Source organism: Garra rufa, chromosome 17, assembly GCF_049309525.1.
Source record: "Garra rufa chromosome 17, GarRuf1.0, whole genome shotgun sequence".
Taxonomy (NCBI): domain Eukaryota; kingdom Metazoa; phylum Chordata; class Actinopteri; order Cypriniformes; family Cyprinidae; genus Garra; species Garra rufa.
This window is the reverse complement of record NC_133377.1, coordinates 35,724,593-35,752,500: the sequence shown is the minus strand read 5'-3', so window position 1 is coordinate 35,752,500 and position 27,908 is coordinate 35,724,593. Positions and strand designations below refer to the sequence as shown.

Sequence of the window (27,908 nt, the reverse complement as noted above, 5' to 3'; positions counted from 1 at the left end):
ATTGATGTACCACACATTGCTGGCATCTCAATACACATAAGTGTTTGACTTAGCATGCCATCCTGCAATGCAACACATGTGCCAGGATAGAATTATTAATAACACTATAAAAAAATCACACCTTGCAAACTACTGTGATATTAAACAATGTTTACAAAATTGACTCACCATGAGAGGAAAATTGAGAAATTTGAAGAGAAGATGCTGGTGCAGGATGCAGTGTAGATTTGAATAAAAACCTTAAAAAACAAACAAACAAACATGAAAACAAGTAATAGAAATTATTAACAAAAAAAGAGAATTAATAGAAAGCAAAATAACAATAATCATGTAAAACAAAAGTACATTTATTTGTTTCAAATGTATTAAATATTTTCTTTATAAAAAAATATTCAATATCTCTCAATATTCCTTACCTTTCTCTCTGTTCTTTTAGTGCTTTTTGCTTATCTTTAGCCTGATTATATGTTGCTATAATAAAATATTTACAAATATGAAATATAATAAAAAAACAACAACAAAAAAATAGCAAATTATACATCAGGTAAACTATTTGTTTAACTCTCTTGCTTGTGGGGAAAAAAATACTGTGAAAGATTATTTCAGTGTGTCTTTTCTAAGTATGATTTAACTTTATGATGCCACTGATTAAAAAAAATAGACATTTTTAAAAAGAAATTGTTACCACATTCCCAATGGACTTGAATATTTAACATCTCCCATGGTTTTTTTTCTGTTACAGGAGGCTCAAATCTGTTTTTTACAGCTTCTGTGCACTTCTCTGGTGACTTAAATGGTGGCCAATAGCATTGACGTATTTCTTCATTCAGCCATGTTGCTGGTATCACTGTCAGCTCATTTGATTTTTGCAGGGTAACAACTTTGTACAAGATCAGCCTAGACAAAAAAAGTTTCTCTTGATTGGCCTCTTTGGGCTCCAAAATTGCAATTATAAAGACATAAAAATAAGAAAAGTCGAAAGCCAACATTCAATATACATACAATAATTCACAATCAGAAGGATATATTTAAACACAGAAATCAACTCTGAACCCTTTAATTTTCAAGAGAATGACATATTCATATTATACCTTTTGAGCATTTTGAGTAATGATTATCTTTTAAACAGTTAATTTAAGAAAAATTCTCTGATACTTACCCATCTTTCAGTGCTCTTTGTTCCACTTGGTTATTAACAGCCTCCTCATAAGTGTCTGCCATTAGACAGAACATTTTGGTAGGTTAAGACACAACAAATATAACATGCTAGTGTATATGGATATAAGCACTGTCATACTGCAAGATATTTATTTATATCAGGGGTGCTCACACTTTTTCGGCTTGTGAGCTACTTATAAAATGACGAAGTCAAAATGATCTACCTACTATAAAAAAAAAAAAACATATATTATTTATGAATATATTGTGAATTCTTTATATGTTGGTGTAGCTTGCTTAACTACATGAACCCATATTGCACAATACAACTACATACAAGCACATTTTTTTGTAATTACTTTACTCTGATGACTTGCACTGAATGGAATCAGCCACTTGGCGCCGCTGTATGCACGTTCATGCGGGGTGATTCGTGTCATAAAAGGACAGATGTCAGACTGGCTGCCTTGTACGTCAATCAAGTGACAAAATTAATAGTGAGGACGGATGATTGGCTGACTACATTGGCTGATCGTCTACTACTTTATTTGACGTCTAATTAATGCCGTGCGATCTACCCACACCACCTTTGCGATCGACCGGTAGATCGCGATCGACGTATTGGGCACCCCTGATTTATATATTTATTAGCAAGCTAACAACATTTACAGCTTCATTAATTGCATTAAAATGGATCGTATAGTCTTCCTAAATATTTTTTTTTCCAGACATTGTGGCACTTTTAGATAAACTATTAGCCAAACATTTGTGGACATTCGCTTTCTATTAAGTTGAGGTCTGTGCTTTCCACTTAAATTATATTAAACTAACTTATAAAAAAAAGTGAATCTTGTATAACATCACATTTTATAGTATATCATTTGTTTATTAGCAAGACTTGTTTTCACTGCAATTACTAGTAATAGTCAAACCATTCATTCAAATGCTGAATCACAAACATTTGGCCAAACAGTGTGCTTAACAGGTATAAAAGCAAATTATATTAAAACTGTGTTACCATGTTTTCCATGAAAGATCACATTTAATTTCTCCCATGGTTTCCCTCCTGTTGAGGGCTCAAGATTGCTCTTAACTGTTTCCAAGTACTTCTCTGGTGATTTGAATGGGGGCCAGTAACACTGTTTCTGGTCTGTGCTCAACCAGTCTGATGCTACTACCATTACTTCATCTGTATCTTGCAAGGTAACAACGGCAAATGTCAGCCTAATAATACAAATCAAAATGGTATATTAAAACTCATTTCATCTCATTTCAACATGTTCATGTATTCAAACTGGAAATAAAAGCAGCATGGTGCTGTGCAAGCAAATTTTAGTAAGTGAGCAGTAGTGTGCTCCTCACCACAGGTGGGATACATAGCTGTGAGTGTGCTGTAGGTTATGTACAACCACAGGGCAAGTTTTACATTATTCATGTCATTGATGATTGTAAGGTACTTAATAAGAATTCTTTATCATATATGAATGCTATTATAGTCAACAAAATGTTTCCAAAAATATCCATAAATCACAATATTTATATAATCTGCAGCTCCATTAGAATGTTGTTACATTGCAACTTCACTAAAAACAGGCTTTAAAGATTGCCATTTTAAAATAGAGATGCTTCAGATCCTAAAAGACACTTTTATTTGTTAGCTGAAAGGTCTGTTAATAAATTATATGTTAGATATTGTCCTTATTGTGTTATCCTCACCCGCGATCCATTGACTGGTTGTCCTCCTCGTATACCATAGGCTCATAATCACTCTTTTCACCCATCTTACACTCTTCATCACTTTTAAAGTGAAAGTCTTTTTCTTCCTTCCATTCACCAAATTCCTCAACCTTACAGAAGGCCATTAGAAATCCTGGAAAAATTATTGATTAGTCAAATTGATCAGATAATACCAACAAAAGTAAGTTTCAGTCTTTGTAGAACATAATTATCATTAAAACTGTCTGAAAAAAAAAACAAATGAGAAAAACACATTGCACACTGAGAATGCCACTGTGGCTGCACATAAAAAAATTTTAAATTCAGCATTTGTTAACTACAAAAAAATCTTGATATCTTGACAGACTAGTTTCTAGATGTTTTTGATTTTTCTGTAGTTGGTAGGTCATGATTTATTATCATTGCTTTTCGTGGTGGGTAAAACTATGAAGACAAAACAGGTTTCTATATGAGTCTAATATGTTATGATTGATAGTATGAATGATAAAAAAAATTCTATTAATAATATAAGTGTATTTTAAAATGCAATTTAAACAAACTGGGCAAATTTGAACAGAGCAGATGAACCACCACAAATAATGTTAAAAGCACCATGTTTTGCTTACACAGAGAAAATTAACCTTTTACAGGTCATCAGCACTTATTGTATGTATTTCTTCACTATGGGCTATGTAGGTGCAGGCTGTTAGACTGACTTTGGGATCTTAGAAAAGTATTCTATCTACACTATGGAAACTCTATGGCTGTGTTCGAAATGACATACTATCATATTACTCATAGAACTTCTGCAGTACCCAGTATGTATACTGTGCAAAGTATGTGAATTTTCCATATGCATGGAATGCCCGGATTAGCTGCTACATTTGGTGAAATTTGACGTATGTATCTGAAGACCCTGCATCGGATACTGTTTCCCAGAATGCAATGACAGCTCGGCGTTGATACAGTTCTTTCCAATATGTAAAGTTCATCAATTATGAAATGAGTTTAACTGGGCAATATAGCATTTTTTATTAGTATGAACCCTTATTAACAAGCACATTTGTTTGTAAGGTAACAACCTTGACAGCTTTACTGAATAAATGTTAAGTGTTTGTCATGTAACAAGCATTCTACTCTGAAAAAATGTTTGCTTATTGTATACTGTTTCACACACTATTCTTCAAAAAATAGTAGGCAGTATGCACTGTGTACTGGGCAGTAAGCAGTAAGCAAGCATGCCATTAAACACAGCCTATGTCTGGAACTCTGTGCATTATGGGTCAAATATCAGTTTTCCTTCAGTGTTTAATATGTTCTGTTTAATAACTGATACTAGATGGCGGCATGGCGCTGACCTTGTTTGCCTTCAGATATTCCAAGAGATGCTGTAAACCATTAAGTGCCTGATGAAAGAAAAATTATATGTATTAAAGAGTAAGAATTTTTTTTTTCTAGTTGCACTCCCAACACTGTGGGTGTCTCGTGGGTACAAGTTGTCTAACCTAAGTAAACAAACAGATAAATACATACATACATACATACATGCATCTTACATAAATACAAATATAAAATAATATGAATTTTGTTATTATTTTCCATAATCATTCTTTACTTCATGATCTAATGTAGTGACTGAATAGTTTTGGCAGATGTTTCAACATTACACACCTGGGACCTTAATGTGGTCCACAAAGTAGAGTACGATTTTAATAAGATGTGATCTATATGACACTAGCTCGCCATTTCAAATCAACAGGCTTGGACAGATATCAGAAAATATTATTTATCAGGACGTCCTTTTTTAGGGGTTGGGTGTGGTGTTAGTTTAGCCTCACACAAATTCACTTGTGCTGGTAACTTTTCCTCATAGGTATTGTCCGCATTCATTAAAAAAGACGAGTTTTGATCTTTGTTTTTAGTTAAAACAAGTGAAAGTGGTCGATAAAAGTCTTGGCCAATAAAGTTTGCCTAAAGATACACGAAACTATTTTAGACACATTAATCCCTGCTTTTCAAAAATTGAGTACCATCGTTCTTTTACTTTACTGTACATTTATGTAATAAAAGTTACCTTGTATTTCTCATTATCCTTGTATGGATAATGAAAGCACGAGTACGTTGCAGGTTTGAGAAGACACGCCTTTTCACTTTTGAAATAACGATATTATAGATTCTTCTTCCTGAGATCTTTTAACAGGAGAGCGATGCCTTGTTGACAACTTATAGAGCTGGTAAGATTTTTTGGAAAACAAATAATCGAATGTCGTTAATAATTATATAACAAACCTTAGCATTCCACCTGGTCCAGGACGCGTCAGATTTCCTTCTGAAGCGACAAAATCGCAGCCAATCGGAACGTATGTTTAAAACACGCCTATGCAGATTGGGAGTTTAGACCAACGAGATTTCACTGTCGATGGAGCTTTGAACTAGCACCTGGAAGTATATTCAGCTCTTTTTGCAACCCAGAAGTCAGCCATTTTCTGTAAATGTGCGATACTTTAGATTCGTTTGCCGTTATAAGGCAAGGAATTAGGTATTACAATAATACAACAAGGTATATATACAGTTGTGTTCAAAATAATGTCAGTGTGTCTAAAAGTGACTAAAGCTCAAAATCGTTATAACTTTTATTTCAATACACACAAATGCATTGGGAACACTGCAAATTCTATTCTAAATCAAAACATGAAGAAAAATGTATCAAATTTGTCATTACTTTACTGAAAGTGAAGAAAAAAATGTTTAGGCTGTTCAAAAAAAATAGCAGTGTCTGCATTTTTCTTTACAAAGTCAAACATTTACTGTATAAACTGAAAAGATCTTGTAGCCCTGTTGAAAAAAACAGCATATGCTGTTAGGTATGTTTTGATGCTGGGATGCTGGTCATGTTGCTGGTTAAGGACCCAGCATAAATCAGCAAAGGACCAGCATAAATCAGCTAAGGGCCAGCAAAACCAGCAAAGGACCATCTTAAACCAGCATAACAGCATCAAAACATACCTAACCAGCATATGCTGTTTTTTTTTCAACAGGGAGATTTAGCTTTCTCGTGAATCACTGAACTTAAATTTAGTTGTATAAGCAGAACTGCTTCACATCTGTGTTGCACAGAGGCAATAAACTTCTGGCACCTGTGAACAGGTATTCCAGCCAAGAACAATTGTACTACACACCACAATTCCTCTGCATTTCTTGGTTTTGCCTCAGAAACAGCATTTTCGATGTCACCCCACAAGTTTTTTTTTGGTATTAAGTTCTAGGGATTGGGCTAGCCACTCCATAACGTTAATCTTGTTGGTCTGGAACCAAGATGCTGCTCATTACTGGTGTGTTTGGGGTCGTTGTCTTGTTGAGACACCCATTTCAAGGGCAATTCCTGTTCAGCATAAGGCAACATGACCTTTTTGAGTATTTTGATGTACTCAAACTGATCCACAATCCCTGGAATGTGATAAATAGACCCAGCACCATAGTATGAGAATTCATGATGCCTGCGCCACTCTGCTTCACTGTCTTCACAATGTACTGTGGCTTGAATTCAGTGTTTGGGGGTCACCTGACAAACTGTCTGTGGCCCCTAAACCCAAAAAGAACAATCTCGCTTTCATCAGTCCACAAAATATTGTGCCATCTTTAGGCCAGTCAATGTGTTCTTTGGCAAATTGAAACCTCTTAAGCATCTGTCATTATTTCAACAATGGGACTTTGCAGAGGCTTATTTCGATAGCTTGGCTTCACATAGGTGTCTTCTAATTGTTACAGTACTCACAGGTAAATTAAGACTTTTACTGCTTTTTATCTAATCAGGGTTTGGTGTTAAACTGAAATAGTTTTATTGTATTTATTACAGTATTGTACATTATTGTGAGAGTCTTTTTAAAACACTTTTAAGAAAATAGGTTTAGCTGCTTACTAGTACTGGTGAAACAGATATTGGTACAAACAGCACTGTTTATACTTTAAAGGGAGAAAAATTAAGTATTTATTTTTAATAAAGCAGTATGTGTAACCTGTAAAACAATTTCCAATGCTGCTAGACCTTTCAGAGTCAATTCACCAGTGCAAAAATTCCTCAAGTGAAGCTCATTTACAGAATCGTTATAACACAAGCTTGATAAGGAATAATAAATACAGGTGCAGCAGGAAATTGCGCACAGATCTATCTCTCAGTTAAGGCAGAAATCAAGCACAGTGAAGACAATCTATACCACAGAATAGTCAATACACTCAAGTCAAAAGCAGCACAAATGATATTGACACCATCTGATCTGGGGTGCACCCGGCATCTCTCAGACTCAGACATCTTCAGATTGTGTCCAGTTTTCAAAATTCCTTTAGTTTGTGGACCTGGGGTCACTGGGATTGGGACAGAGGACGTCGGAAGAGCAAGATGTGTGGTTCTATAAAGAAAAGAAGTTAGGAAAATGTATCTGATCAGTGACAACAGTAGAGACGGCACATATTTGGGTGAGTTTTTGACATCCTAGCAAACACACACACACATACCGGGTTGATGGATCATGTAATGTACCCATCCTTGACTCTGCTGAACACCCAGATTCCTCCATTCTGTCTCTGACATCAGATGGGTCTTGGGAACTTTTTTAGCAATATCCTTAGGAAGCATGACATGCCTGAAAATGAATGGAAAACAACATATTACATTTTACCCTCATTATAAATGTCTGTAGATTACGTAATTTTAAAAGCTCAGAAAATATTTTTAAACTATCATGGGTCTACTTTTTCTAAAGGTATGAAAACTGAATGTGAAAAATTTTAACTTGGTCTCATTTAATTTTGTGATACAACAAATGGCTAAGCAGCAGAACATTATTATTTGTATATGTACAGCACTACGGTACGTTATATGGGGCTCCAAAATATAAAAACGGGAAATATTAAATGTAAACTCTACAGATGACTTAAACATATTCGCTTACCTGTACTCGAATTTTTCGTCGTCATATTTGTCTGAGTAATAAATCTGCTTATGAGACATGGCGTGTAGTGGTTTCTAGATGAAAAACACAGAATAACTGCCATGACATAAACTTCAATTACATCGTTTATGTGTATACGTTGGTCAACTAACACTTGTCTTTACGTAAATAAAGGACAACCGTAGATATCCCTTTTACTTCTGAACACATGTAGAGAGATTTTATTTATTCAAGTTTTAGACTGTTCCCTCCAATGCTGGCTAGCCACTATAGCTAATGAACGATTGAGGAAACTCAACGTTTTTTAATTAATATATTTATGACACTTACTGTTCCTTCTTTCTTGTATATTTAACAACTGTAGCGATTACTTCATCAAATAGTACTTGTGTTTGAATGTGTAAACTATTATCCCCAAACGCAATTTACAAAAACAACCACCGTTTACGTTTCCCTGAACTTCCCTCTCAGCGAGTTCGAAGCCCGCCCATAAGCATTCGAATCCTTACAGGTGCTTTCTGATTGGTTAAGGTGTGACGACGTGACTAAGACGTCGGCCTGTTACGTTTCCCAAATAAAAGTCCCTAGTGCCACTTTCAGTTTTCTCCATTATTCCATTAACTAGGGACGTTTTAAGTTGAATATATGTATAGTCATTTTTTTCTCGCCATTAAACCCAAAGAAGAAGAAGAAGTCATTTTCTCTAATTGTTTACTTTTCCCCCTTTTTTATGAACGTTTGTTCGTTTTTATGACCGATTACATTTGTTTATTATATGTTATTGGTGTTCAAAAAGCATCATGACATTGTTAACGAAAAATCAAGACAAGGTTCTGTGAATGATTCTGAATAAAAGCTTTACTCTTTATTTTCCGTATACCCTAAATTTAGATTTATTTAACGACTTTTATTGAATTATATTTCCTAATTCTTTTGTATTGTTATAATAACGACAAACTGACAAAAAAAAAAGAATAAACTAATACGAATAATGCTAGCCGTGCCAGTGAACACTAAATTGTACACTTCGTCAGTGATCCCTAGATGGCACTAAAACCTAGTCTATGAAAATATCAAAACGAAATAAATTTTGTATTGTGTTGTGCTTTTTCAAGTGGATTTAAATGGCTTTTGCTATGTATATTTCGGCACATCTCAATGCAATTTGTCCTGGGATTGTCAATAATAATCATTGTCTATTTTAAGGTATTTATCCTCTTACATTAACAACTGGTGATATACGAAATAAAGAATTGTATTATGCGCTAAATGCATGTATTTCTGTCTATCTAGGCAGGAAATGCATAATAATAATAATAAACAAATTTGATTGGTGTGCAGTATTCGTATATAATGTATTTACTTTCATACTGGTACCCAATCTATTGATTAAATTATTTATTTGAATTTTGTGGATGATGTACGAAATGGCAGTAACATTTCTATTCAAATGTGGGCAATAATACATTACAATACATATAGTATACGATAATACAGTAAACATCTATCTTCTGTGCTTTGGGGGGTGCAAAAAAAATCCGCAATCCTTCTAATCAAGGCCTAAACCAAATCAACCTAAAGACAGTGAAATATGAGATCCTGGAAGGATGTAAATAAACAACAACTATGCATCCATAAAATACAATGACAGTGGTCATGTTTTTTCTTGAGTTTAAATTAAAATACTAAAACATCAACAGACCTATACATGTAACCATAATAATATAACCAAGGAAGACGGAAAATCATTTTCCTGTCCATTATTATTATCGCTATCTGCCAAGACCTGGCCGTACTCGATCGATGACGGGAAGTTAAGGCGCTTCATCTGGAGCGAGGATAGTCGGGAATCTAAAAAAAAAACAGGTAAACAAAATAGCTCCCCGTGCATGAAAATACACAATCCGTAAAATAATACACACGTACATAAAATGCATGACCAAAACGGGATAATGTGGCATCCACGTGAGCTTATTTATAAACAGGTAAACGTAGCCGTGCACATGCAGTGGCCTGTGCTTAAATGACCCTCGCGACGGGGCAGCACGGACCCCGCCGTCATGACAGAACTAACCCAAAAATACACCTCACATATCTGCTTATCAACCCACCAGCTGTTTATTTATCAGTCCAGCAACACTGAAGCCACATCTAAGGGACAACATGTGACAGAAGCCCTTTAATCGTACGATTAGCGATTCCGTTTCGGTCCCCATTTGTAGTTAGCCAGGTCAGCTGCAGGTTTTAGCCGTTCTCAGACAGTTGTATTTGTCATAAATATATTTAATTAATCTCTGTAACGTGCTCAGCTGTTATTGTATCACTATGTTTCTTTATTTGTCAATTGTGTATTCATAATATGTTTTTATTTCATGTAAGAGGGCTTGTTTGGATTCTCGTGTGGATACCATAGCAGCTTTAGCGTGCTAAACAGGCTCTGTTACCTTTAAGTCATCCATTGTTGGGCAAAAATTGGATGCTGAATTATAATGATATCTTGTATATGTTTAAAATGATTTATTTGTCATATTGGGTACGTAAATATGCATTGCAGTTCAGTTATCAATGCTTAGTTTATACAGAGGCAATATGTGGCTGTTAGCCAAAGCTAACAAAAGCCGTTCGGTGTCATTTCTTTGGTGCTGCGCTATGTATTTGTGTATATGTTTTGTGGTTGCAGAAAGTAAAAGAAAAGAGCAAAAATATTAGGATAGATGCGGTTGAAATCATTATTATAAGTAAATTTCACCTCATAGGTACCTCAGCATGAAGCGTTTTTGTTAAAAACGGATAGCTTGACTTGAATTGTAAATAAACTGCGTTTGTTAAGAAAAACATTATTAAACTCAATTTGTAAAAACAGACGTCTTGCTACTAGGTATTGTTAAAAATATAAACTATTAGCATTTGTATTAAAGATCATACTGAATCCATATTACAATAGTAAAAAAAATAGCTGTGAATAAATAAGATGAGCCCTTTCATATGTCCTGTCTTTTTCATTTTTAAATTTAATGCAATGTCAACACAGGACTTAAAGGAACAGTTTACCCAAAGTAGTTAGATGGTTCACATAATTTACTCACTGTCATGTTGTTCCAAACCTGCATGATTGTATTTAATCGAAATACATGATATTTTGAGGAATGATGACAACCAAACTGTATTGAACTGTATTTCTCAAAATATCATTTTTAGTCAGGTTTGTAACAACATGAAGGTGATTAAATAATTTTGCTCTTTATGCAATTTCTCACCACATGTTATTTTTATGCGTTCTAGGATTGAGTCCACTGACCTGGCATGGGGGACATGAAAACCCCCGATTTCGATGACCTGTTGGCAGCGTTTGACATTCCTGACATTGATGCCAAAGAGGCTATCCAATCCGCCCCAGACGAGGTAGAGGGGCATCAAGGAGCAGGTGGAGGTGCTGGTGATGCTTCAGTAGGTGGAAGTTCAACCTTGAGATCACCCAGCCCATCCACAGATTCTCAGAGCGACCCATCTATAGTGAGCGTGATTGTGAAGAACCGTGTTCGCCCTGAGCCCTTTGATGGTGGCGACAGCTCGGTACCAGACCCACTAAACCATAATGGATTTGCGTCGTCAGGTGGGTCAGGGCATATGTCTCAATCCCGGGGCCAGCCGAATGGGGAACCGTGGCCCATATGCAGCTCAAAGTCAATTCCAGAGAATGCAGGAGCGCTTGGATCTTCCAGCACTTCAAAACAAGGCAGCAACATCTTTAATAAGCTAAAGCCCTTGATGGCACAAGGTGCTGGAGACTCCGTCGGAAGGGCCCGGAAAATGCAGCTTCTGCAACAGCAACAAATGCAGCAGGAGATGAACCTAGAAGGTGGAGACAAGGCAAAAGCCCCTGCAGTTCCTAGTGGGACAAGTGGAGCAGCATCTCCTTTCTTTCCCCCACCTAAACCACTTCTTTCTACTCCCTCCACAGCTTCGTCCTCTTCACCGTCATCGTCTTCCCCGTCAGTTGGTTCCCGTGTTTCTGGGGCCGTGGCTTCGTCTCCGCTTGCAACATCTCTAACGGAGCCGTTTAACGGTTCGCCACGTCTTAGTTCATCGGCTTTTAGACGTGACGATTCAGATGAGGAGGATTCAGATCCTGATTCTGGAGGATCTCTGGTCATCCATGAAAGTCCAGACTCTCCCACACCACCGAAACTATCACGTAGGCTGAGATCACCTCCAGAAAATTCACAGTCTCCTTCTCTCCCTCCTTCAACGTCCATATCGCCCAGCGCTTACCCCAAACCCGGAGACATTCCCTTGGCATCACCTGCTTCACCTCGAGCTCAACAGAACTGGCTTTCCGCACCAGTCCAAACAGGAACCGGAAAGAGTTTACCTCAAGAAGAGCGAAACCCAGAGCACGTGATTGAAGAGCGAGACTCACCGGAGAGCCCAGAGCCTGAGATGCCCAAGTCTTCCATGCCAACATCTGCAGTTACCAAAAGATCATGCAGCCCAGCGGCTGCTTCTTCATCACCATCCACTGCCCTTCAAGAACCTAAGGAGGAGGAAGAAGAGATGGAGGTAGACAAAGGATCAGCGGAGAATGGACAAGATGCGGATAATACAGATGACGGGAAAAAAGATGGAGATAAAATGGAGGTAGATACTGCACAATCCCTTCCAGCAGATGCCGAATCACAAAGCACTGGCGGCAAAGCTGTATCTGGCGGAAATGCTCCCTCCAGACCTCTTAAAGTTCGTATCAAGACCATTAAGACGTCTACAGGAGGTATCACACGCACAGTTACCCGAGTAGCAGGTAAAGGAGGTGCTAACAATGCAGACAAAGATGCAAGTAAAGCCCAAGCGGGAAGTCGAACAGGTCCTGCGAAAGGCGGCAAAAAAAATGACGGTCAAGTGGTGAAATGCTCAACCCTACCAGTATCCACTCTAGAAGCTAGTAGTGCCATGTTAGCCGCAGCCAGCAAGGTCCAAAACAAACTGGCCATGCAATCCGATAAAACGAAAGTCTCCGCCACAGCGGTGAGCATCACAAAAGCCACCACTTTACCAGTCGCGCCAGCCGTTGGCGGGATAAGCGTGCGCCCTACGGTCGGTAAAACTGCCAATGGAGGTACCGTGCCCTGTAAACCAGCGTCTATCGTCAACAGCACCGGTGCTGTTATTTCTCGTAGCCAGTCTAGCCTCGTTGAGGCTTTCAACAAGATCCTGAACAGCAAGAACTTGCTGCCCAGCTACCGTCCAGATCTCTCGACCCCGCCACCCCCTGAATGGGGTCTTCCTATGCCTGCTACTGGCTACCGCTGCTTGGAGTGCGGAGATGCTTTTGCTTTGGAGCGCAGCCTGGCGCGACACTACGACCGGCGCTCTTTGAGAATAGAAGTGACGTGTAATCACTGTGCAAAGCGACTGGCTTTCTTCAACAAATGCAGCTTGCTGTTACATGCTCGGGAGCACAAGGAACGAGGCCTGGTCATGCAGTGCTCACATTTGGTTATGAGACCAGTTACAGTGGAGCAGATGATCGGCCAGCAAGACACTACTCCCATTGGTAAGTTTTGCATAAGGCTGTCTTGTTTTAATTTCAATAGGATTGTTTTGGCTTAATATTTAAGAATAAATGTACATATTTTCAACCAGCTGTTACCTGTACCCAGATATCCCAGTTTATTTATGAGAAAACAAATGGTGCTGTTTGACAGAATAAAGGAGAAGAACTGTGGCATCTTCTGTCGCAAAAACACCCATAATGAAATTTTGATTTTGGCATCACACCGCTGTTGAATGCAGAAGTTCAATCTGTAGTTTTAACAAAAGCCCTGGAGCTGTCAAAAGCCTGGGACTTTTTTTTTAAAACTACAGATCGAGCTTCCACATTTTTGTATCCCCTCCACAGACAGTCGGATGAATAGAGGTGTGCGGTGACAAAATCAAAATTTCATTGTGGGTGTTTTATTTTTTTTGCTAAAGAGAACCCCACAGTTCCTTTTCTGATTCCAATTTATTAATCTTTCTTTGTAGTCTTGTTTTATTAAAAGCCCATCTTGCCAGTAGTAAATTATTCTTATAAATGTTCTCATTCCTCTAGGAATGCTCTCTCCATCCCTTTCCTCTCCACCTCTGTCATCCTCCGCCACCCCAACAGGGACGACTTCCGTACCGTCCACTTCCAGTCCACTGAAGGATTCCCCCTCTCCAGGCAATGCTTCAACCCAGCCCAGTCCTGCCCGCCGTGGACCCCAGAGTCCCCAGGCTCTCATGCCGCTGCCCTGCAAGAAAGGCGAAGCCCTTCAATACCATAACTTCAAGTGTCCTGAATGTCAAGCCCAGTTTTCAAACAAGGCCGAATTAGTGACCCATTTTCAGCAAATCAGAGCCACTCCTAATTCGGTAAGTTGCAAAGTTTTAGATTTAAAAAATGCAATGATTTGTTGTTGTTTTTTTGTTTTTTTATTCTAGTGGCCATTTGGGTCAGTACAGTCTTTTTTCATGCTCTGTGAGAATTTCTGCTAACTGCACCAAAACAAAATAACTTTTAGCTTTAATATTTAGAGCAACATATACTATTAGTCAAACATTTTTGGAGAGTAAGATTTTTAATGTTTTTAAAGAAGTCTCTTCTGCTCACCAAGCCTGCATTTATTTGATCCAAAGTACAGCAAAAACAGTAAAATCTTTCAATAGTTTTACTATTTAAAATAAGTTTTTTTTATTTGAATATATTTTCAAATGTCATTTATTCCTGTGATTTTAATATTGACTTTTTAGCATAATTCCTCCTGTTACATAATCCTTCAGAAATCATTCTAATATTTTGATTTGCTGCTCAAAAAAATTATTATAATACTGAAAACAGCTGAGTAGAATTTACGTTTTCCTTGATGAATAGAAAGTTCAGAAGAACAAAAAGATTTTTTTCTACCACTATAAATGTCTTTATTATAACTTTTTATCAATATAAAGCATCCTTTCTAAATGAAAGTATTAATTTCTATAATCCCCCCACCCAAGCTTTTGAATGGTATAGTGCATAATGTTACAAAAGCTTTTTATTTCAGATAAATGCTGATTTTTGGATCTTTCTATTCATCAAAATAATCCTGAAAAAATGTACTCAACTGTTTTAAAAATTGATAATATTAACAATAATAAAAAAAATTAAACAGCATATTAAATCAGCATATTAGAATGATATCTGAATGATCATGTGACATTGAAGACTGGAGTAATGATCCTGAAAAAGTATCTTTGATTACAGTAATGCATTACATTTTAAAATATATTCAAATAAAAATATTTCACAATATGACTGCTTTTGCTGTATAGTTCAAAAACTTTTGACTGGTAGTGTATGTGTGTGTACATAATTTTGTTCTCTTTCATCATCTCGTGTTCGAGATCCACCTATGGGAAGGGCATCCGTACCTGACCTCTGCAGAAGCATCCAATTGCACCAAGTCTGGCTTGACAGACAGGAGCGCGTGCCCACTGGCAGGTAAGGGGCCGCCCCTTACCGAGCGCATAAAAACCCCTGCACGCGCTACCTTTTCTCAGTTGACATTCGCTTCTCGCGATCTCTGCGTAAACCAGCACGGTTGGATTGCATCTGCTCACTTGTGTCTTCAGGAGGACAAATCATCTGATCAGCCTCCGCCAGACGTGAGAGTCTGTTTTCAACCGACAGGTCAGTTCCTGTTGCTGCATCCTGAGCCGCCCACGCTCTCTCTCATTCACCTGCTCCCAGTTCTTGCCGCTATGTCGCTCTCCAAGTCGTCCTCTTCTGCCGGCGGTACTTTATCACGGGCCTGCCCGGCCGCGTGTGGAGCTCTAATAGCCGCCAAGGACACTCACCAGTTCTGTGTCGTTTGCTTGGGCCTCCAACACGCGCAAGAGGCTTTGGAGAACCCGGAGAACTGCAGCCATTGCCTCGCGCTGCCCAAGAAGCTTTTGCGGCGCCGTCTTAAAGTTTCCGCGACTCAGTGCGTCGAGCTCGACCTTTCGGACTCAGATGGTGGAGTCGGTGATGACGTTGCGCAACCGGGGAACTCCCGGGGTGCAACGTCTCTCAACTGGGCTGACCAGCCCAATCCTGCTTTCCCCGAAGAGGACATCTTCGCGGATATCCTCCCGCTGACCGACGAACCGGCCGGTTCCGGCGGCGACGACGATGACGCGGGCCTTCTCGGGATGTCAGAGGACGAGGAGGCCTTCCCGCCCTCCGGCTTTCCCCAGATGAACGCCCCTGCGCCTACACCTCAGTCTATCCTCCTGGACGTCTGTGAACGCGCGGCCGCGCGGCTCAAAATCGAGTGGCCGGCGCCACAGAGCGCTTCCGACCAGGAGCGGGATATTTATGACGGGAAGCTGCTGGGACTCCCTCCCGGCCCGAGAAAGCAATTTTTCCCCGTCCTCCCAGCGTGCGCGAAGCACATGAAGCACTACTGGGGCGATCCACTAAACCTCAAACACGGTCTCGCGGGCCTTGAGGTAAAAGATATGGCAACGCTCGGCATGGGTGATCCCCCTGTCATTGAGCCGTCGATTGCCAGACACCTTAGCCCTGTCCAGGGTGGGTTGCTCGCCCCTCCGAAACCGGTCTTGCCTAATAAAATGGACCGCTTTTCCGCCTCTGTCTACCAGGCCGCCTACAAGTCCTCGTCCCTGGCAGTCAGAGCTCTTAATGTCTCGTCTCTCCTCTCCGCTTACCAAGCGGAGCTTTTGGATGATTTGGGACATCAGATAGAAAAGGGACCCCCTTCCGCTTCCCTGTGGAAGGAGATCCGCACGGTAAACGACCTCGTCCTCCGTAATGCCCGTCAGTCTGTCCAAGCCTGCGGGCGTTCCATGGCGCTTTCGGTGGTAGGGGAGCGCGCACTCTGGCTCAATCTGTCGGGTCTCCCTGACAGCGAGAAGAGGCGCATCGCGGGCGCTCCAGTAGAGCCTGGCCAGGCTCTCTTTGGCCCCGCTGTCGCACTGATGCAACAGCGATGCGACGACACAAAGAAAGAGGACGAGGCTTTTAAGCTATGCCTGCCCAGGAAGGCAGCGCCACGCCAGGCGCCCCCTGCGCGCTTGCCTATCCCCCCCGTCACGGGACGACAGTTCCAACAGGGGAAGGATAAGCCTCGCAACAGACCACCTCCGCGACAGGGTAACCCACCCTCCGCGAAGGCCTGGGGAAGACCAACCCCTACCACGGCTGCTGCTGCCGCTGCAGCAGGAAAACCATCCCACCCCACCCATTCCGACACGAAACGGAAGCGGCCGGCCTGATGTTGGATCGATAAGGGCTCCGAGTCTACGTTCACGGGCCACAAGCCCGTCAGACTCGCTGTTTGCCCAAGGGACTCCGTCCAAAAGACGGAGAATCTCTCATGGAGGGCTCGACCAGCCCATGTGTTCTGCAGCTGTTGTGTGTCGTTGCCCCACGTTCGGGGGGCTCGTTGTGAGGAAAAGTACACAAGCAAACTTTATTCCCCTCACCCAAACAATAAAGGCTTCAGCCCATGTGTTCCCCAACACAAACATCACACAAAACACAAAGAACACTCTGATAGAAACGAATCAAATGAATTCGTTTCAGCGAGAGAACATCTCTCTGGTTCCCTGCACGCCGTCCCTAGTCTGTCCACTAGATGGCGCCATTGCATCACATATGAGCGAACCGGACGAATTGGCAGCCCAAAGCAACTCTCCGGTTTGTGTGGGGTCTCTAATGAATCATGTCGCAGCCTGGCGGTCAGTGTCAGCTCCCGAATGGGTGATTCATACAATAACGAAGGGGTACAGACTTCAGTTTGCCACAAGGCCCCCGCGCTTCAACGGAATTCTCTCTTCTCACACGGAAGAGAGCTCCGCTCACATTCTGAAAGACGAAATCTCCGCTCTTCTCGAGAAGGGGGCGGTGCAAGTGGTACCGCCACATTCAAGCAGTCAGGGGTTTTACTCCCGTTATTTCCTAGTCCCGAAGAAAGACGGTTCTCTCCGCCCTATTCTGGATCTCAGAGTGTTGAACAAACATCTCAGGAAATACAATTTCAGAATGCTGAATCACTCCTCTCTTTTAAGATCCGTAAATCACACTGCGTTTTTTACCGTGATCGATCTGAAAGATGCTTTTTTCCACATAAGCATCTATCCCCCACACAGAAAATTCCTTCGTTTCGCCTACCAAGGCGTTTGTTACGAATTCACAGTTCTTCCTTTTGGGCTCTCACTCAGCCCGAGGACGTTCTGTCTGTGTGTGGAGGCAGGACTCGCTCCGCTGAGAGCAGCGGGACTCAGAATCCTGACGTACTTAGACGATTGGCTGATCATAGCCAATTCGAGAGAGGAAGCGATACAAAACACAGCCCGTCTGCTCGCTCACATCACAGCGCTCGGCTTCAGAGTGAACGCGAGCAAGAGCAATCTCATTCCTACGCAGAATGTGGTGTTTCTGGGGCTGGAGCTGAACTCTATCACAATGCGCGCGCGGCTCTCGCAACAGCGCACTCTGTCCCTCCTGAATTGCCTGTCGCTTTTCAGAGAGGGGGCGAGGATACAGTATCGCACATGTCTCAGGCTACAGGGTCTTATGGCCTCGGCTGTCCATGTCCTGCCTTTAGGCCTTCTGAGAATGAGGGCGTTCATGAAGTGGGTTTTATCTCTTCATCTCAGCCCTTTACGCGATCTCTGCCGCTCTGTATCGGTGACGCGCACATGCACTGCAGCGCTGCGCCACTGGAGGAATGTGGGGTTTTACGCTCATGGAATGCCCCTCGGGGCAATCATGATGCGCAAAGTGGTGACGACAGATGCCTCCTTAACAGGATGGGGTGCCACTCAGGAGGGCAGGACAGTGAACGGTGTGTGGCCAAACACACTTCACTCAGCCCACATAAATTATTTGGAGCTCCTCACTGTTTGGAAAGCTCTGACTCATTTTCTCCCCCGCCTGCAAGGGCATCACGTGCTGGTGCGTTGCGACAACACCACAGCCGTGGCTTATATCAACCGCCAAGGGGGGATGCGCTCTTCAAAGCTCCATGCTCTAGCTCACAGGCTGTTAATATGGAGCAGGCAACACTTCCTGTCGTTACGGGCGACTCATGTCCCAGGCGTTCTGAACAGAGGCGCAGACCTTCTATCGAGGGGGAACCCGCTCTATGGGGAATGGCGCCTCCACCCTCAGATAGTGGGGCAACTGTGGAAGAGGTTCGGTCAGGCGACCGTCGATCTCTTCGCCTCGCGCGAAAACGCCCAGTGCCCTATGTTCTTCTCGCTACGGGACGAGGACGCCCCCCTCGGCGTGGACGCACTGGCCTATCCATGGCCCAATGTGCTCCTCTACGCATTTCCTCCGCTATCGTTAATAGCGCCCACTCTGGCCAGGGTGAAGGAACAGAGCCTGACTCTCATTCTGATAGCACCCAGATGGCCCAAATCTCCATGGCTGGCACAGATAATTCCTCTTCTGTATGCACAGCCGTGGCCTCTTCCGCTACGCACGGACCTCCTGTCTCAGGCGAACGGGGAGATCTACCATCCCCACCCAGACAGGGTGGCTCTATGGGCTTGGCCCGTGAGAGGGCGAACTTAAACACATTGGGGCTCCCCCCACGTGTTGTCGCTACCATTCAGAATGCCAGAGCCTCCTCCACACGCTCCCTCTACAATTGTAAGTGGCGTGTGTTTGAGCAGTGGTGCGATGAGCGCCGGCTGATATCATATCAGTGCTCACTCACTGCTATTTTGAGCTTTTTGCAAGACCTTATCGATGGTGGAAGATCCTTTTCCACTATTAAGGTTTACTTGGCGGCTATCGCTGCATGTCATGTTGGGTTTGATGGCACGACGGTGGGGCAACACCCCCTCATTCGTAGATTTATGAAAGGTGCCCGCCGCTCCCTTCCAGTCACTAAAAGAGTGATTCCAGAATGGGACCTCTCCATGGTGCTGGAGGTCTTGTCTCAATATCCTTTTGAACCGCTGGGAGATATTTCTCTCAAGCTTCTGTCACTTAAGACAGCTCTGCTCCTGGCACTGGCATCTGCCAAGCGTGTCAGTGACTTGCATGCACTCTCAATTCATTCCTCATGCACGAAATTCTCCATCAATGGAGATAAGGTCTTTCTAAGGCCTAACCCGGCCTTCATGCCAAAATGCTTCCCAGCATTCACGTGCGAGGTGATTCAGCTTTCCGCTTTTCATCCTCCTCCTTTCTCCTCTACAGAGGATAAGAGGCTAAACGCTTTGTGTCCTGTTCGTTCCTTACGGGTTTATATTGACAGAACCAGCGTTTTCAGGAGGAGCGACCAGCTCTTCATTTCTTGGGCCCCCCCAAACTCAGGGAATCCCATTTCTAAGCAACGCCTCTCTCATTGGCTTGTGGAAGCCATCTCCTTGGCATATGAATCTAAGGGAGTGCGTCCTCCAGAGGGCCTCAGAGCTCACTCCACTAGAGGCATGGCAGCCTCCTGGGCTCTGTTTAACGGGGTTTCCTTGCAGGACATTTGTGCCGCTGCAAGCTGGGCCTCACCACATACATTTGTCAGATACTACCGGCTGGATGTCACCCAGACCCCGGTAGCTCATTCTGTTTTAGGTGTGGGTTCTTCGTCGGGTTGCGCCCTCGGACCCTTAACACCTTAGGCTTGAGTGGTCCAACTCAGCTTATTCATGTTTCTAAGCAAGTCATCTGCCCCCCCCCCCCCCACACACATCTTTATTATGTGTGCATATATTATTATTAATATATCAGCATGAGGTGTGTGGCCATATTATGTGCATGTTACCACTGTTCATTTTTGCACGGCTGGTATTCATGCTTATTATGGGGGTCTGATCCTTAGTGACGTGTCAAGCACCGCCTCTCCAGGTGACCGTCCTCTGGCTTACAGGGCCTCACTGTGAGTGTATTGGGCAACCGGGGAGCTGTCCATATCTCCCATAGGTGGATCTCGAACACGAGATGATGAAAGAGAACAATAGGTTACTGTCGTAACCCCGGTTCTCTGAAACATCGAGTGGAGAGATCCACCAAGTTTGCCCCGCTTGCCGCGAGAAGCGAATATGCTCACTGAGAAAAGGTAGCGCGTGCAGGGGTTTTTATGCGCTCGGTAAGGGGCGGCCCCTTACCTGCCAGTGGGCACGCGCTCCTGTCTGTCAAGCCAGACTTGGTGCAATTGGATGCTTCTGCAGAGGTCAGGTACGGATGCCCTTCCCATAGGTGGATCTCTCCACTCGATGTTTCAGAGAACCGGGGTTACGACAGTAACCTATTGTTTTATTTGTATTTATTTATTCAGTTTTCTCCAAATAATTGATATATTTTAATTTGCAATAAATGCTAGAAAATATTAAATATAAGGTGACTCAATGAAAGATTCATGTATGCACATTTGTTAGAATATTTTATGGTGCAAACCATAAATGTTGTTTTTATTTAAAAAATGTACATGTTTTTCCGAACAATTTACACATTCATACTGATAATGTTTCTTAAATGATACCCATTTTCTGTTATTGTATAAGCTAAAATCTTGCTTTATTTACTAACTTCTTTGTTTTCCCTGCTGTCTTTTTCTTTCAGACTTGTATGCTTTGCTCTCCTCCAATGATGCTGCCTAACTGGTGCAGTGTTTCAGCCCATCAGCGGATCCATAAGCACCGCGCTCCCCATGTGTGTCCAGAGTGTGGCGGCACTGCCCGCCAAGCCACGTTTCAAACCCACCTGGAAGAGTCCTGCCTGCACTTTGCCAGGCGCATTGGCTACAGGTTCCTGCCCTTTAAATTCCTATCAATGGCAGTTGCCTTGCTTTGCAGCTCTGTTTTGATTAAAAGGAACCCCTTGCAGAATCTTTGAAAATGTAATTAATTGTAACAAAATAAGAGTGATCATACAAAATGCATGTTATTTTTTATTTAGTACTGTCCCGAGTAAGATATTTTACATAAAAGATGTTTACATATAGTCCACAAGACAAACAATTTCTGAATTTTTTTTTTTTTTTTTTTAACTTCATAAGTTTGGGAACCCTTGGTTCATAATGTGTGTGGTTACCACGATCTATGACTGTTTTTTGTTTTGTTTTGTGATGGTTGTTCATGAGTCCCTTGTTTGTTCTGAACTGAGCACCATTCTTCTGAAAAATCCTCCAGGTCCTGCAGATTCTTCACTGTTCCAGCATTTTTTGCATATTTGAACCCTTTCCAGCAGTGACTATGATTTTGAGATCCACCTTTTTTTTTTTACACGGAGGACAACAGAGAGACTCAAACACAACTATTAAAAAAAGGTTCAAACATTCACTGATGCTCCAGAATGAAGGAAGAGATGAAAACTTTTGAACAGGATGAAAATGCCCAAATTTTTCTTATTTTGTTGAAATATCGTTGTTGTTGTTGTGTGTTTTTTTTGTTTTTGTTTTTTTTTCATTTAGTACTACCTTTCCGAAGCAACAGAAGATACTTTTCCGGAAGACAAATTAAGTACAATTTCCCTTTATCTTCAAATTCAAAAGGTTTAATGCATTGTGTTTCCTTCTGGAGTATCAGTTAGTGTTTGAACCTTTTTTAATAGTTGTGTTTGAGTCCCTCAATTGTCCTCAGTGTGAAAAGATGGATCTCAAAATCATACAGTCACTGCTCGAAAGGGTTCAAATATGCAAAAGATGCTGGAAAACTGAAGAATCTGCAGGACCTGGAGGTGCTTAGTTTAACTGTTCAGAACAAACAAGGGACTACACAAGGTAACAAGGTGGTTTTAAAAACCAAGGGGTCCCAAATTTTTGAAGGGTATTATTTTAATAATTTCAGCTATTTTTTTTTTTTGTCTTGTGGACTATATGTAAACATCTTTTATGTAAAATATGTTACTCAGGACGGTACTAAATAAAAAAATAACATACATTTTGTATGATCCCTCTTATTTTGTTAAAATCATTCACATTTTCAGAGATTCTGCAAGGGGTTCCCAAATGTTCGAATGCCGCTGTATTTACACTTGTTCAAATCTAATTCCTTTTTTCCAGGTGCTCCAGTTGTCAGGTTGTGTTCGGAGGTTTGAACTCCATCAAGTCCCACATTCAAACAGCTCACTGTGAGGTGTTTCATAAGTGCCCCAATTGCCCGATGGCCTTCAAATCTGCCCAGAGCGCCCAGGGGCACATCACTACCCAGCATCCTGCTCTCACAGCTGCACAGGCTAAGTAGGTTGACCCATCACACACAGCTTTTTGTGATTTGTGCTTAAAATACATTCTCTAACACTGAATATTCTTATATTCTTTCTACAGGATGATATACAAGTGTGTCATGTGTGACACAGTGTTCACCCAGAAACCTTTGCTCTACATGCATTTTGACACTCACCTTGCCAAACAGAAGGTCCATGTGTTCAAATGTCCAGACTGCACTAAACTTTACGCCCAGAAAGGCTCCATGATGGAACACATGAAGGTAAATACCTAAATTAATTCATTGTTGTTTTGCCTTTCGTGTTACCCATTTTTTTCACTTCCTCTAAAGAATGTGGTGTCAGCAAAGGCATACAGTAAAACTCTTGGTTTGGCCTTTACAACGTGATTTCTGTGCATCACCTTGTCTAAAGGTCATGCCAAGTACAACATCCCACCTCAGTGTGAATTGTCACATTTTCCTGACAGTGCTTTGAACCAATGCTGTCTTGTAATATATCCCATTAGACTGCTCATAGAGGCCTGTCCCTCAAACCAGAGACTCCGCCCACCACCTCATCTCCGGTCTCAGCTCCTGCCAGCAACTCCACCACTAAACCCAAACCCGCTGAAAACAATTCAGATGAGTTGAGCCAGGGACAGGGGGAGGAGGATGAGGAGGGGGAAGAGGAGGAGGGAGAGCATGAAGGGGAAGAGAGAGAGGAGGGAGAAGAGGAGGAGAATGAGGAGGAAGATCAGGCAAGCTCTCCAGAAAGTGGGAGTATGGAGTGGAGGTGCAAGGAGTGCAAGAAACGCTACACTGAGAGAGAGGAGTACATCGACCACATGAAGAACGAACACGGCACGGTTGGTACCTTTAATAACATACACAAAGTCAAATTCTGCACTTAGATTTTCTTGTGATATTTTTTTAGGATTCTTTGATGAATAGACAGTTAAAAAGAAAAGAAAATATTTTCTAACAATATAAGTCTTTATCACTTTTCTATCAATTAAACATGTATTTGCTGAATAAAAGTATTTTTTTTTTAAAAGTTAATTTCTTTCAAAGAAACAAAGAAAAAAAAAATCCAACCCCAAAATTTAAACAGTAGCATATATAGCTACAAACAATTTATATTTTAAATAACTTATTCATCAAAGAATCCTGAAAAAGTATCACAGGTTCCAGAAATAAACATTAAACAACTGTTTCCGACACTAATAATAAATCAGCATATTAGAATGATTTCTGAAGTATATTAAAATAGAAAACCAATATTTGTAAATGCAATAAAATTTCACAATATCACTATTTTTTCCTGTCTTTTTGTTCATTAGTGTTTATTTTTTAAATATTTATTCCATTTCAATTTGCTAAGAAAATTCTGAATGTCACTTTTCTTTTTCTTTTGGGTGGTCCTTAATTTACTATTTAAAGAAGTTGTTTTTTAATAGGGTTTTAAGTGTAAGACATTTCTTATGGTAACCAAGGCTGCATGTATTTGATGAAAAAATAGTGAAATATTATTATGTTTTTGATAACGTAAGTATATTTTTAATTATTATTAATAGAAAGTTCAAAAGAACTGCATTTATTTGAAATAGAACTATTTTGCCTTTACTAGTTAGTTAATGTGTCATTGCTGAACAAAAGAATTAATTTATGTTAAAGAAAGTCTTGCTGAACCCCAGATTATATATATACACACACACACACACACACACTACCAGTCAAAAGTTTTTGGACAGTAACATTTTTCATGTTTTTTAAAGAAGTCTCTTCTGCTTACTAAGCTTGCATTTATTTAATACAAAATTCAGCAAAAACAGTAATCTTGTTAAAAACCTGCTTTTTATTTTAATATATTTTAAAATGTAATTTATTCATGTGATCAAAGCTAAATTTTCAGCATCATTACTCCAGTCTTCAGTGTCACATGATCCTTCAGAAGGCATTATCAGTCTTTAAAACAGTTACAGTTGTTTCAGGATTCTTTGATGAATAGAAAAATCCAAAGATCAGCATTTATCTGAAATAAAAAGCTTTTGTAACATTATGCACTATACCATTCAAAAGCTTGGAGTCAGTATAATTTTTTGGAGGAAAGGAATTATAGAAATTAATACTTTTATTTTGCAGGGATGCTTTAAATTGATCAAAAGTAATGATAAAAACATTTATATTGTTACAAAATATTTCTATTTCAGATAAATGCTGTCCTTCTGAACTTTCTATTCATCAAAGAAACCTGAAAAAAATTCTACTCAGCTGTTTCAACATTGTTTTTTTGAGCAGCAAATCAGAATATTAGAATGATTTTTAAAGGGACATGTGACTGGTGTAATGATGCTAAAATTTAGCTTTGGAATCTCAGGAATAATTTACATTTTAAAATATATTTAAACAGAAAACTGTTATTTTAAATAGTAAAAATATTTCAAAATTGTAACATTTTTGCTGTACTTTGAGACTTCTTTAAAAAACATTACAAATCTTACTGTTAGTAATAATATTATTTTTGTGTGTTAATTTACAAAGGAAGTATCCAAAATGCTAGTTTTTCCCCTGAGTATTTTTTTTTTATTTACTATAAAAAAAAATACTTTTTAGTAGAATTTTAAGCATAAAATTTATCTATATGTGTATGTATTTTTGTGTGTGTGTGTGTGTATATATAAATTATATATCATTCTTATATATCGGCTTCAGTAAGCAATGAGTGATAATATCTGAAACATGAGGGGTTTTTTTGTTTTTTGGTAATGTTTGTTTCGTAAACAAATTTCTTTCAATTTGTAATATGCAATATGTATTTTTTTGTTTGTTTGTTTCTTCCACTAGTTAATGAAGAAGTTCCCTTGCAGACTCTGTGAACGTTCATTCAGTTCAGCCAACAGCCTTCGTCGGCATGTCCGAATAATACACGAGGGCGTCAAGAGAGTCTTCCGCTGCCCGTAAGTCTTACATTCATGAACCACAATTTTACTTCAATTTTTATTCCTAAAAAAGATTCCTTATTTGTTTAGTTTGCCCTCTAATTCAGCATATGTTGCTCTCCTCAGGCACTGCTCAGAGGGCAAGCGTACATTCAGTAGTCGTCTGATTTTGGAGAAACACATTCGGGTCAGGCATGGCATCAGAGCTCGACCAACAACAGACAGACCGGTCAGTTAAAACACTCCACATCCTTACAGTTCAGAGATATTTGATTTTCCACACATTAATGGTAATGTCCTCTCCCAGAATGCTCCAAACACTAGAAAGCGCTCACTTCCGGGCGACGGGGCGGGCAGCTCATCTGAGCTCGACAATGAGGGTGGAGCTCCACCAGCAGGGGGCGACGCCGATACGGACGACGTCGCAGGAGAGGACGCCTCGGTCCCGGCCAAAAGAACTCGAGCGTCTGAAAACCGGCCACTCGAGCAGGAGGAAGACGACGGCACGTTTCGCTGCACGCCCTGCGGCTTCACCACACAGGATTGGGAAGAGTTCCAGCGGCACATTCCCGTCCACTGTGATCCGGAGAACGCGCCGCAGCAGTGCCTGCAGTGCGGCGCCTGCTTTGCTTCGGCCGGCTCTCTCAGCCGTCACAAATTCATCACGCACCGTTTACGCCAAGGTCAGCATGACAATCGTGGCGGAAACACATCACCTGGTGCGTCGCCACAGGACGGCTCGCCGTCCTCACCCAAAGCGGGCGAGGAAGGGGAGGGAGGGGTCAGCTGCAGGGTATGCGGCAGGCGCTTCGACAAAGCCTCGGACCTTAACACGCACTTCCGTACGCATGGCATGGCCTTCATCACGGCGCACAGGACCGACAAGCCTTTGTAGAAAGAGCGAGACGGGACAAGGAAAAGCCATTCGCAAATGGGACGCGGCTTTGGACCATCCAAGACGAGTTTGAATAATACATAAAATTTGGAAAAATTCAGCTGTTGTTTTGATTGTAACGTGATCTGTCTTCCGAAATACAAAGATATTAAAGTTATTCCCCCTTTCCTCCCTGTTTGTAACCCCCTCAGCCTTTCAAATGAATTTACACAAGGTCAAATTACATCTGCTCGAAAACTACTTTACATCGAGCGGATGGCGACTGCTGGGGTTTTGCGTCAATCCATAAAAAGCATTAAAGCAAAAAGGGTGCTAGTGAAGGTTTGTTTTTTTAAATAAAGGAAAACACTGACTTTTAAATGTAACGATATTGTACAGACATTGTAGTACTGATATTTATTTATATTGAAGCATTCATCATTCTTTTGATAATCATTGACTTTAAGTGAGGTGAAAAAGTTTGTGCGAGGAGATATACAGACGTGTATGAGGTCAAAGATGGTGTAAAGTTTAAATAGTCAAAAAAGGTCAATATAAGTAAACACGGATACATTTCAGTCACAGATACACTTGAGCACATTTTATGTGTGTATAAATGCAGTACATCAATTTGATATGGTTGTTGCGTTTGGAAATGTGAATAAGTTCAGTCTGTAATTTTTATTTCCTCCTAAGCTGAAAGTTGATATTGAAATACTACTAGTGAAAGTTTGCGTTCGGAGCCTGGTGTAATTTTTACGAGTTCATCTGAAATCGGAGTTTGAAGGATTGCTTGTGTTTTATGATGAATTATGTATAAATATGAATGTTGTTTGTGTGTTTGTTTGTTTTTTCTTTCATAAGAGTCTTTTCTATCAGAAAGTTCTGTGCTTGTCGAAAACCACATTTCTTAAAAAATATTGTGATCGTGTGAATCATCTGTGTGAGTGTGACTTTCTATCCCTCCAGTAATATATGTATATGTCCCATACATAGACAGTCTATAGACAGCCATCTTATTCTGTGATGACCTGCCTGTTTCACTGCCGTACATCTGTGTCAGTTCTCTTGCCCTTCTTTCTAAATAAAACAGTAAATTGGTACGGTACAGAT

General features: G+C 40.8%; 3 protein-coding genes and 1 non-coding gene across 8 annotated transcripts in view; 2 read left to right on the top strand and 2 right to left on the bottom strand.

Annotated features, from left to right (window-relative positions):
* Nucleotides 1–5,237, bottom strand: part of LOC141289216 (nuclear GTPase SLIP-GC-like) — a 46,300-nt gene extending 41,063 nt beyond the window's left edge. For 2 of the 5 annotated variants that reach the window (XM_073821310.1, XM_073821314.1), the window contains exons 1-8: nt 4,949–5,112; nt 4,233–4,280; nt 2,875–3,028; nt 2,177–2,382; nt 1,160–1,214; nt 686–897; nt 417–471; nt 169–239 (exon numbers count right to left, since the gene is read on the bottom strand). In XM_073821310.1, coding sequence (XP_073677411.1) covers nt 169–239; nt 417–471; nt 686–897; nt 1,160–1,214; nt 2,177–2,382; nt 2,875–3,020 — 745 coding nt within the window. In that variant the 5' untranslated portion in view covers nt 3,021–3,028; nt 4,233–4,280; nt 4,949–5,112. Of the gene's footprint in view, nt 1–168; nt 240–416; nt 472–685; nt 898–1,159; nt 1,215–2,176; nt 2,383–2,874; nt 3,029–4,232; nt 4,281–4,948; nt 5,126–5,163 lie in introns of those variants that run through there. The other 3 variants (XM_073821311.1, XM_073821312.1, XM_073821313.1) reach the window with 3 other exon arrangements.
* A 1,617-nt stretch (nt 5,238–6,854) lies between these two features.
* On the bottom strand, nt 6,855–8,388 carry cks1b (CDC28 protein kinase regulatory subunit 1B). Its single transcript, XM_073822245.1, has 4 exons — nt 8,154–8,388; nt 7,824–7,897; nt 7,387–7,514; nt 6,855–7,280 (listed from the first exon to the last, which is right to left on the bottom strand). Exons 2-4 carry the CDS (start codon nt 7,880–7,882, stop codon nt 7,234–7,236), a joined length of 234 nt encoding a protein of 77 aa, XP_073678346.1. The 5' UTR covers nt 7,883–7,897; nt 8,154–8,388; the 3' UTR covers nt 6,855–7,233.
* A 1,240-nt stretch (nt 8,389–9,628) lies between these two features.
* znf687b (zinc finger protein 687b) lies at nt 9,629–27,903 on the top strand. Its single transcript, XM_073822305.1, has 10 exons — nt 9,629–9,689; nt 11,106–13,374; nt 13,912–14,213; nt 21,397–21,581; nt 22,838–23,014; nt 23,102–23,264; nt 23,510–23,848; nt 25,827–25,939; nt 26,048–26,150; nt 26,229–27,903. The coding sequence occupies exons 2-10, from the start codon at nt 11,127–11,129 to the stop codon at nt 26,814–26,816; spliced, it is 4,218 nt and encodes a 1,405-aa protein (XP_073678406.1). The 5' UTR covers nt 9,629–9,689; nt 11,106–11,126; the 3' UTR covers nt 26,817–27,903.
* LOC141290390 (small nucleolar RNA SNORA13) lies at nt 23,295–23,433 on the top strand. The gene has a single exon (XR_012340132.1). It is a non-coding gene; the product is annotated as a small nucleolar RNA SNORA13 (small nucleolar RNA).
* Nucleotides 27,904–27,908: the final 5 nt, after the last annotated feature.

Excerpts from the sequence above, each read along its gene's own strand:
- cks1b (XM_073822245.1), bottom strand. The coding sequence starts at position 7,882 with ATGTCTCATAAGCAGATTTATTACTCAGACAAATATGACGACGAAAAA. Across the intron at positions 7,515-7,823 it reads GACGAAAAATTCGAGTACAG|GCATGTCATGCTTCCTAAGG; the intron begins GTAAGCGAATAT and ends ATTCATTTTCAG. Across the intron at positions 7,281-7,386 it reads TTACATGATCCATCAACCCG|AACCACACATCTTGCTCTTC; the intron begins GTATGTGTGTGT and ends TTTTCTTTATAG.
- znf687b (XM_073822305.1), top strand. The coding sequence starts at position 11,127 with ATGGGGGACATGAAAACCCCCGATTTCGATGACCTGTTGGCAGCGTTT. Across the intron at positions 21,582-22,837 it reads GCCAGGCGCATTGGCTACAG|GTGCTCCAGTTGTCAGGTTG; the intron begins GTTCCTGCCCTT and ends CCTTTTTTCCAG. Across the intron at positions 23,015-23,101 it reads CTCACAGCTGCACAGGCTAA|GATGATATACAAGTGTGTCA; the intron begins GTAGGTTGACCC and ends TTCTTTCTACAG.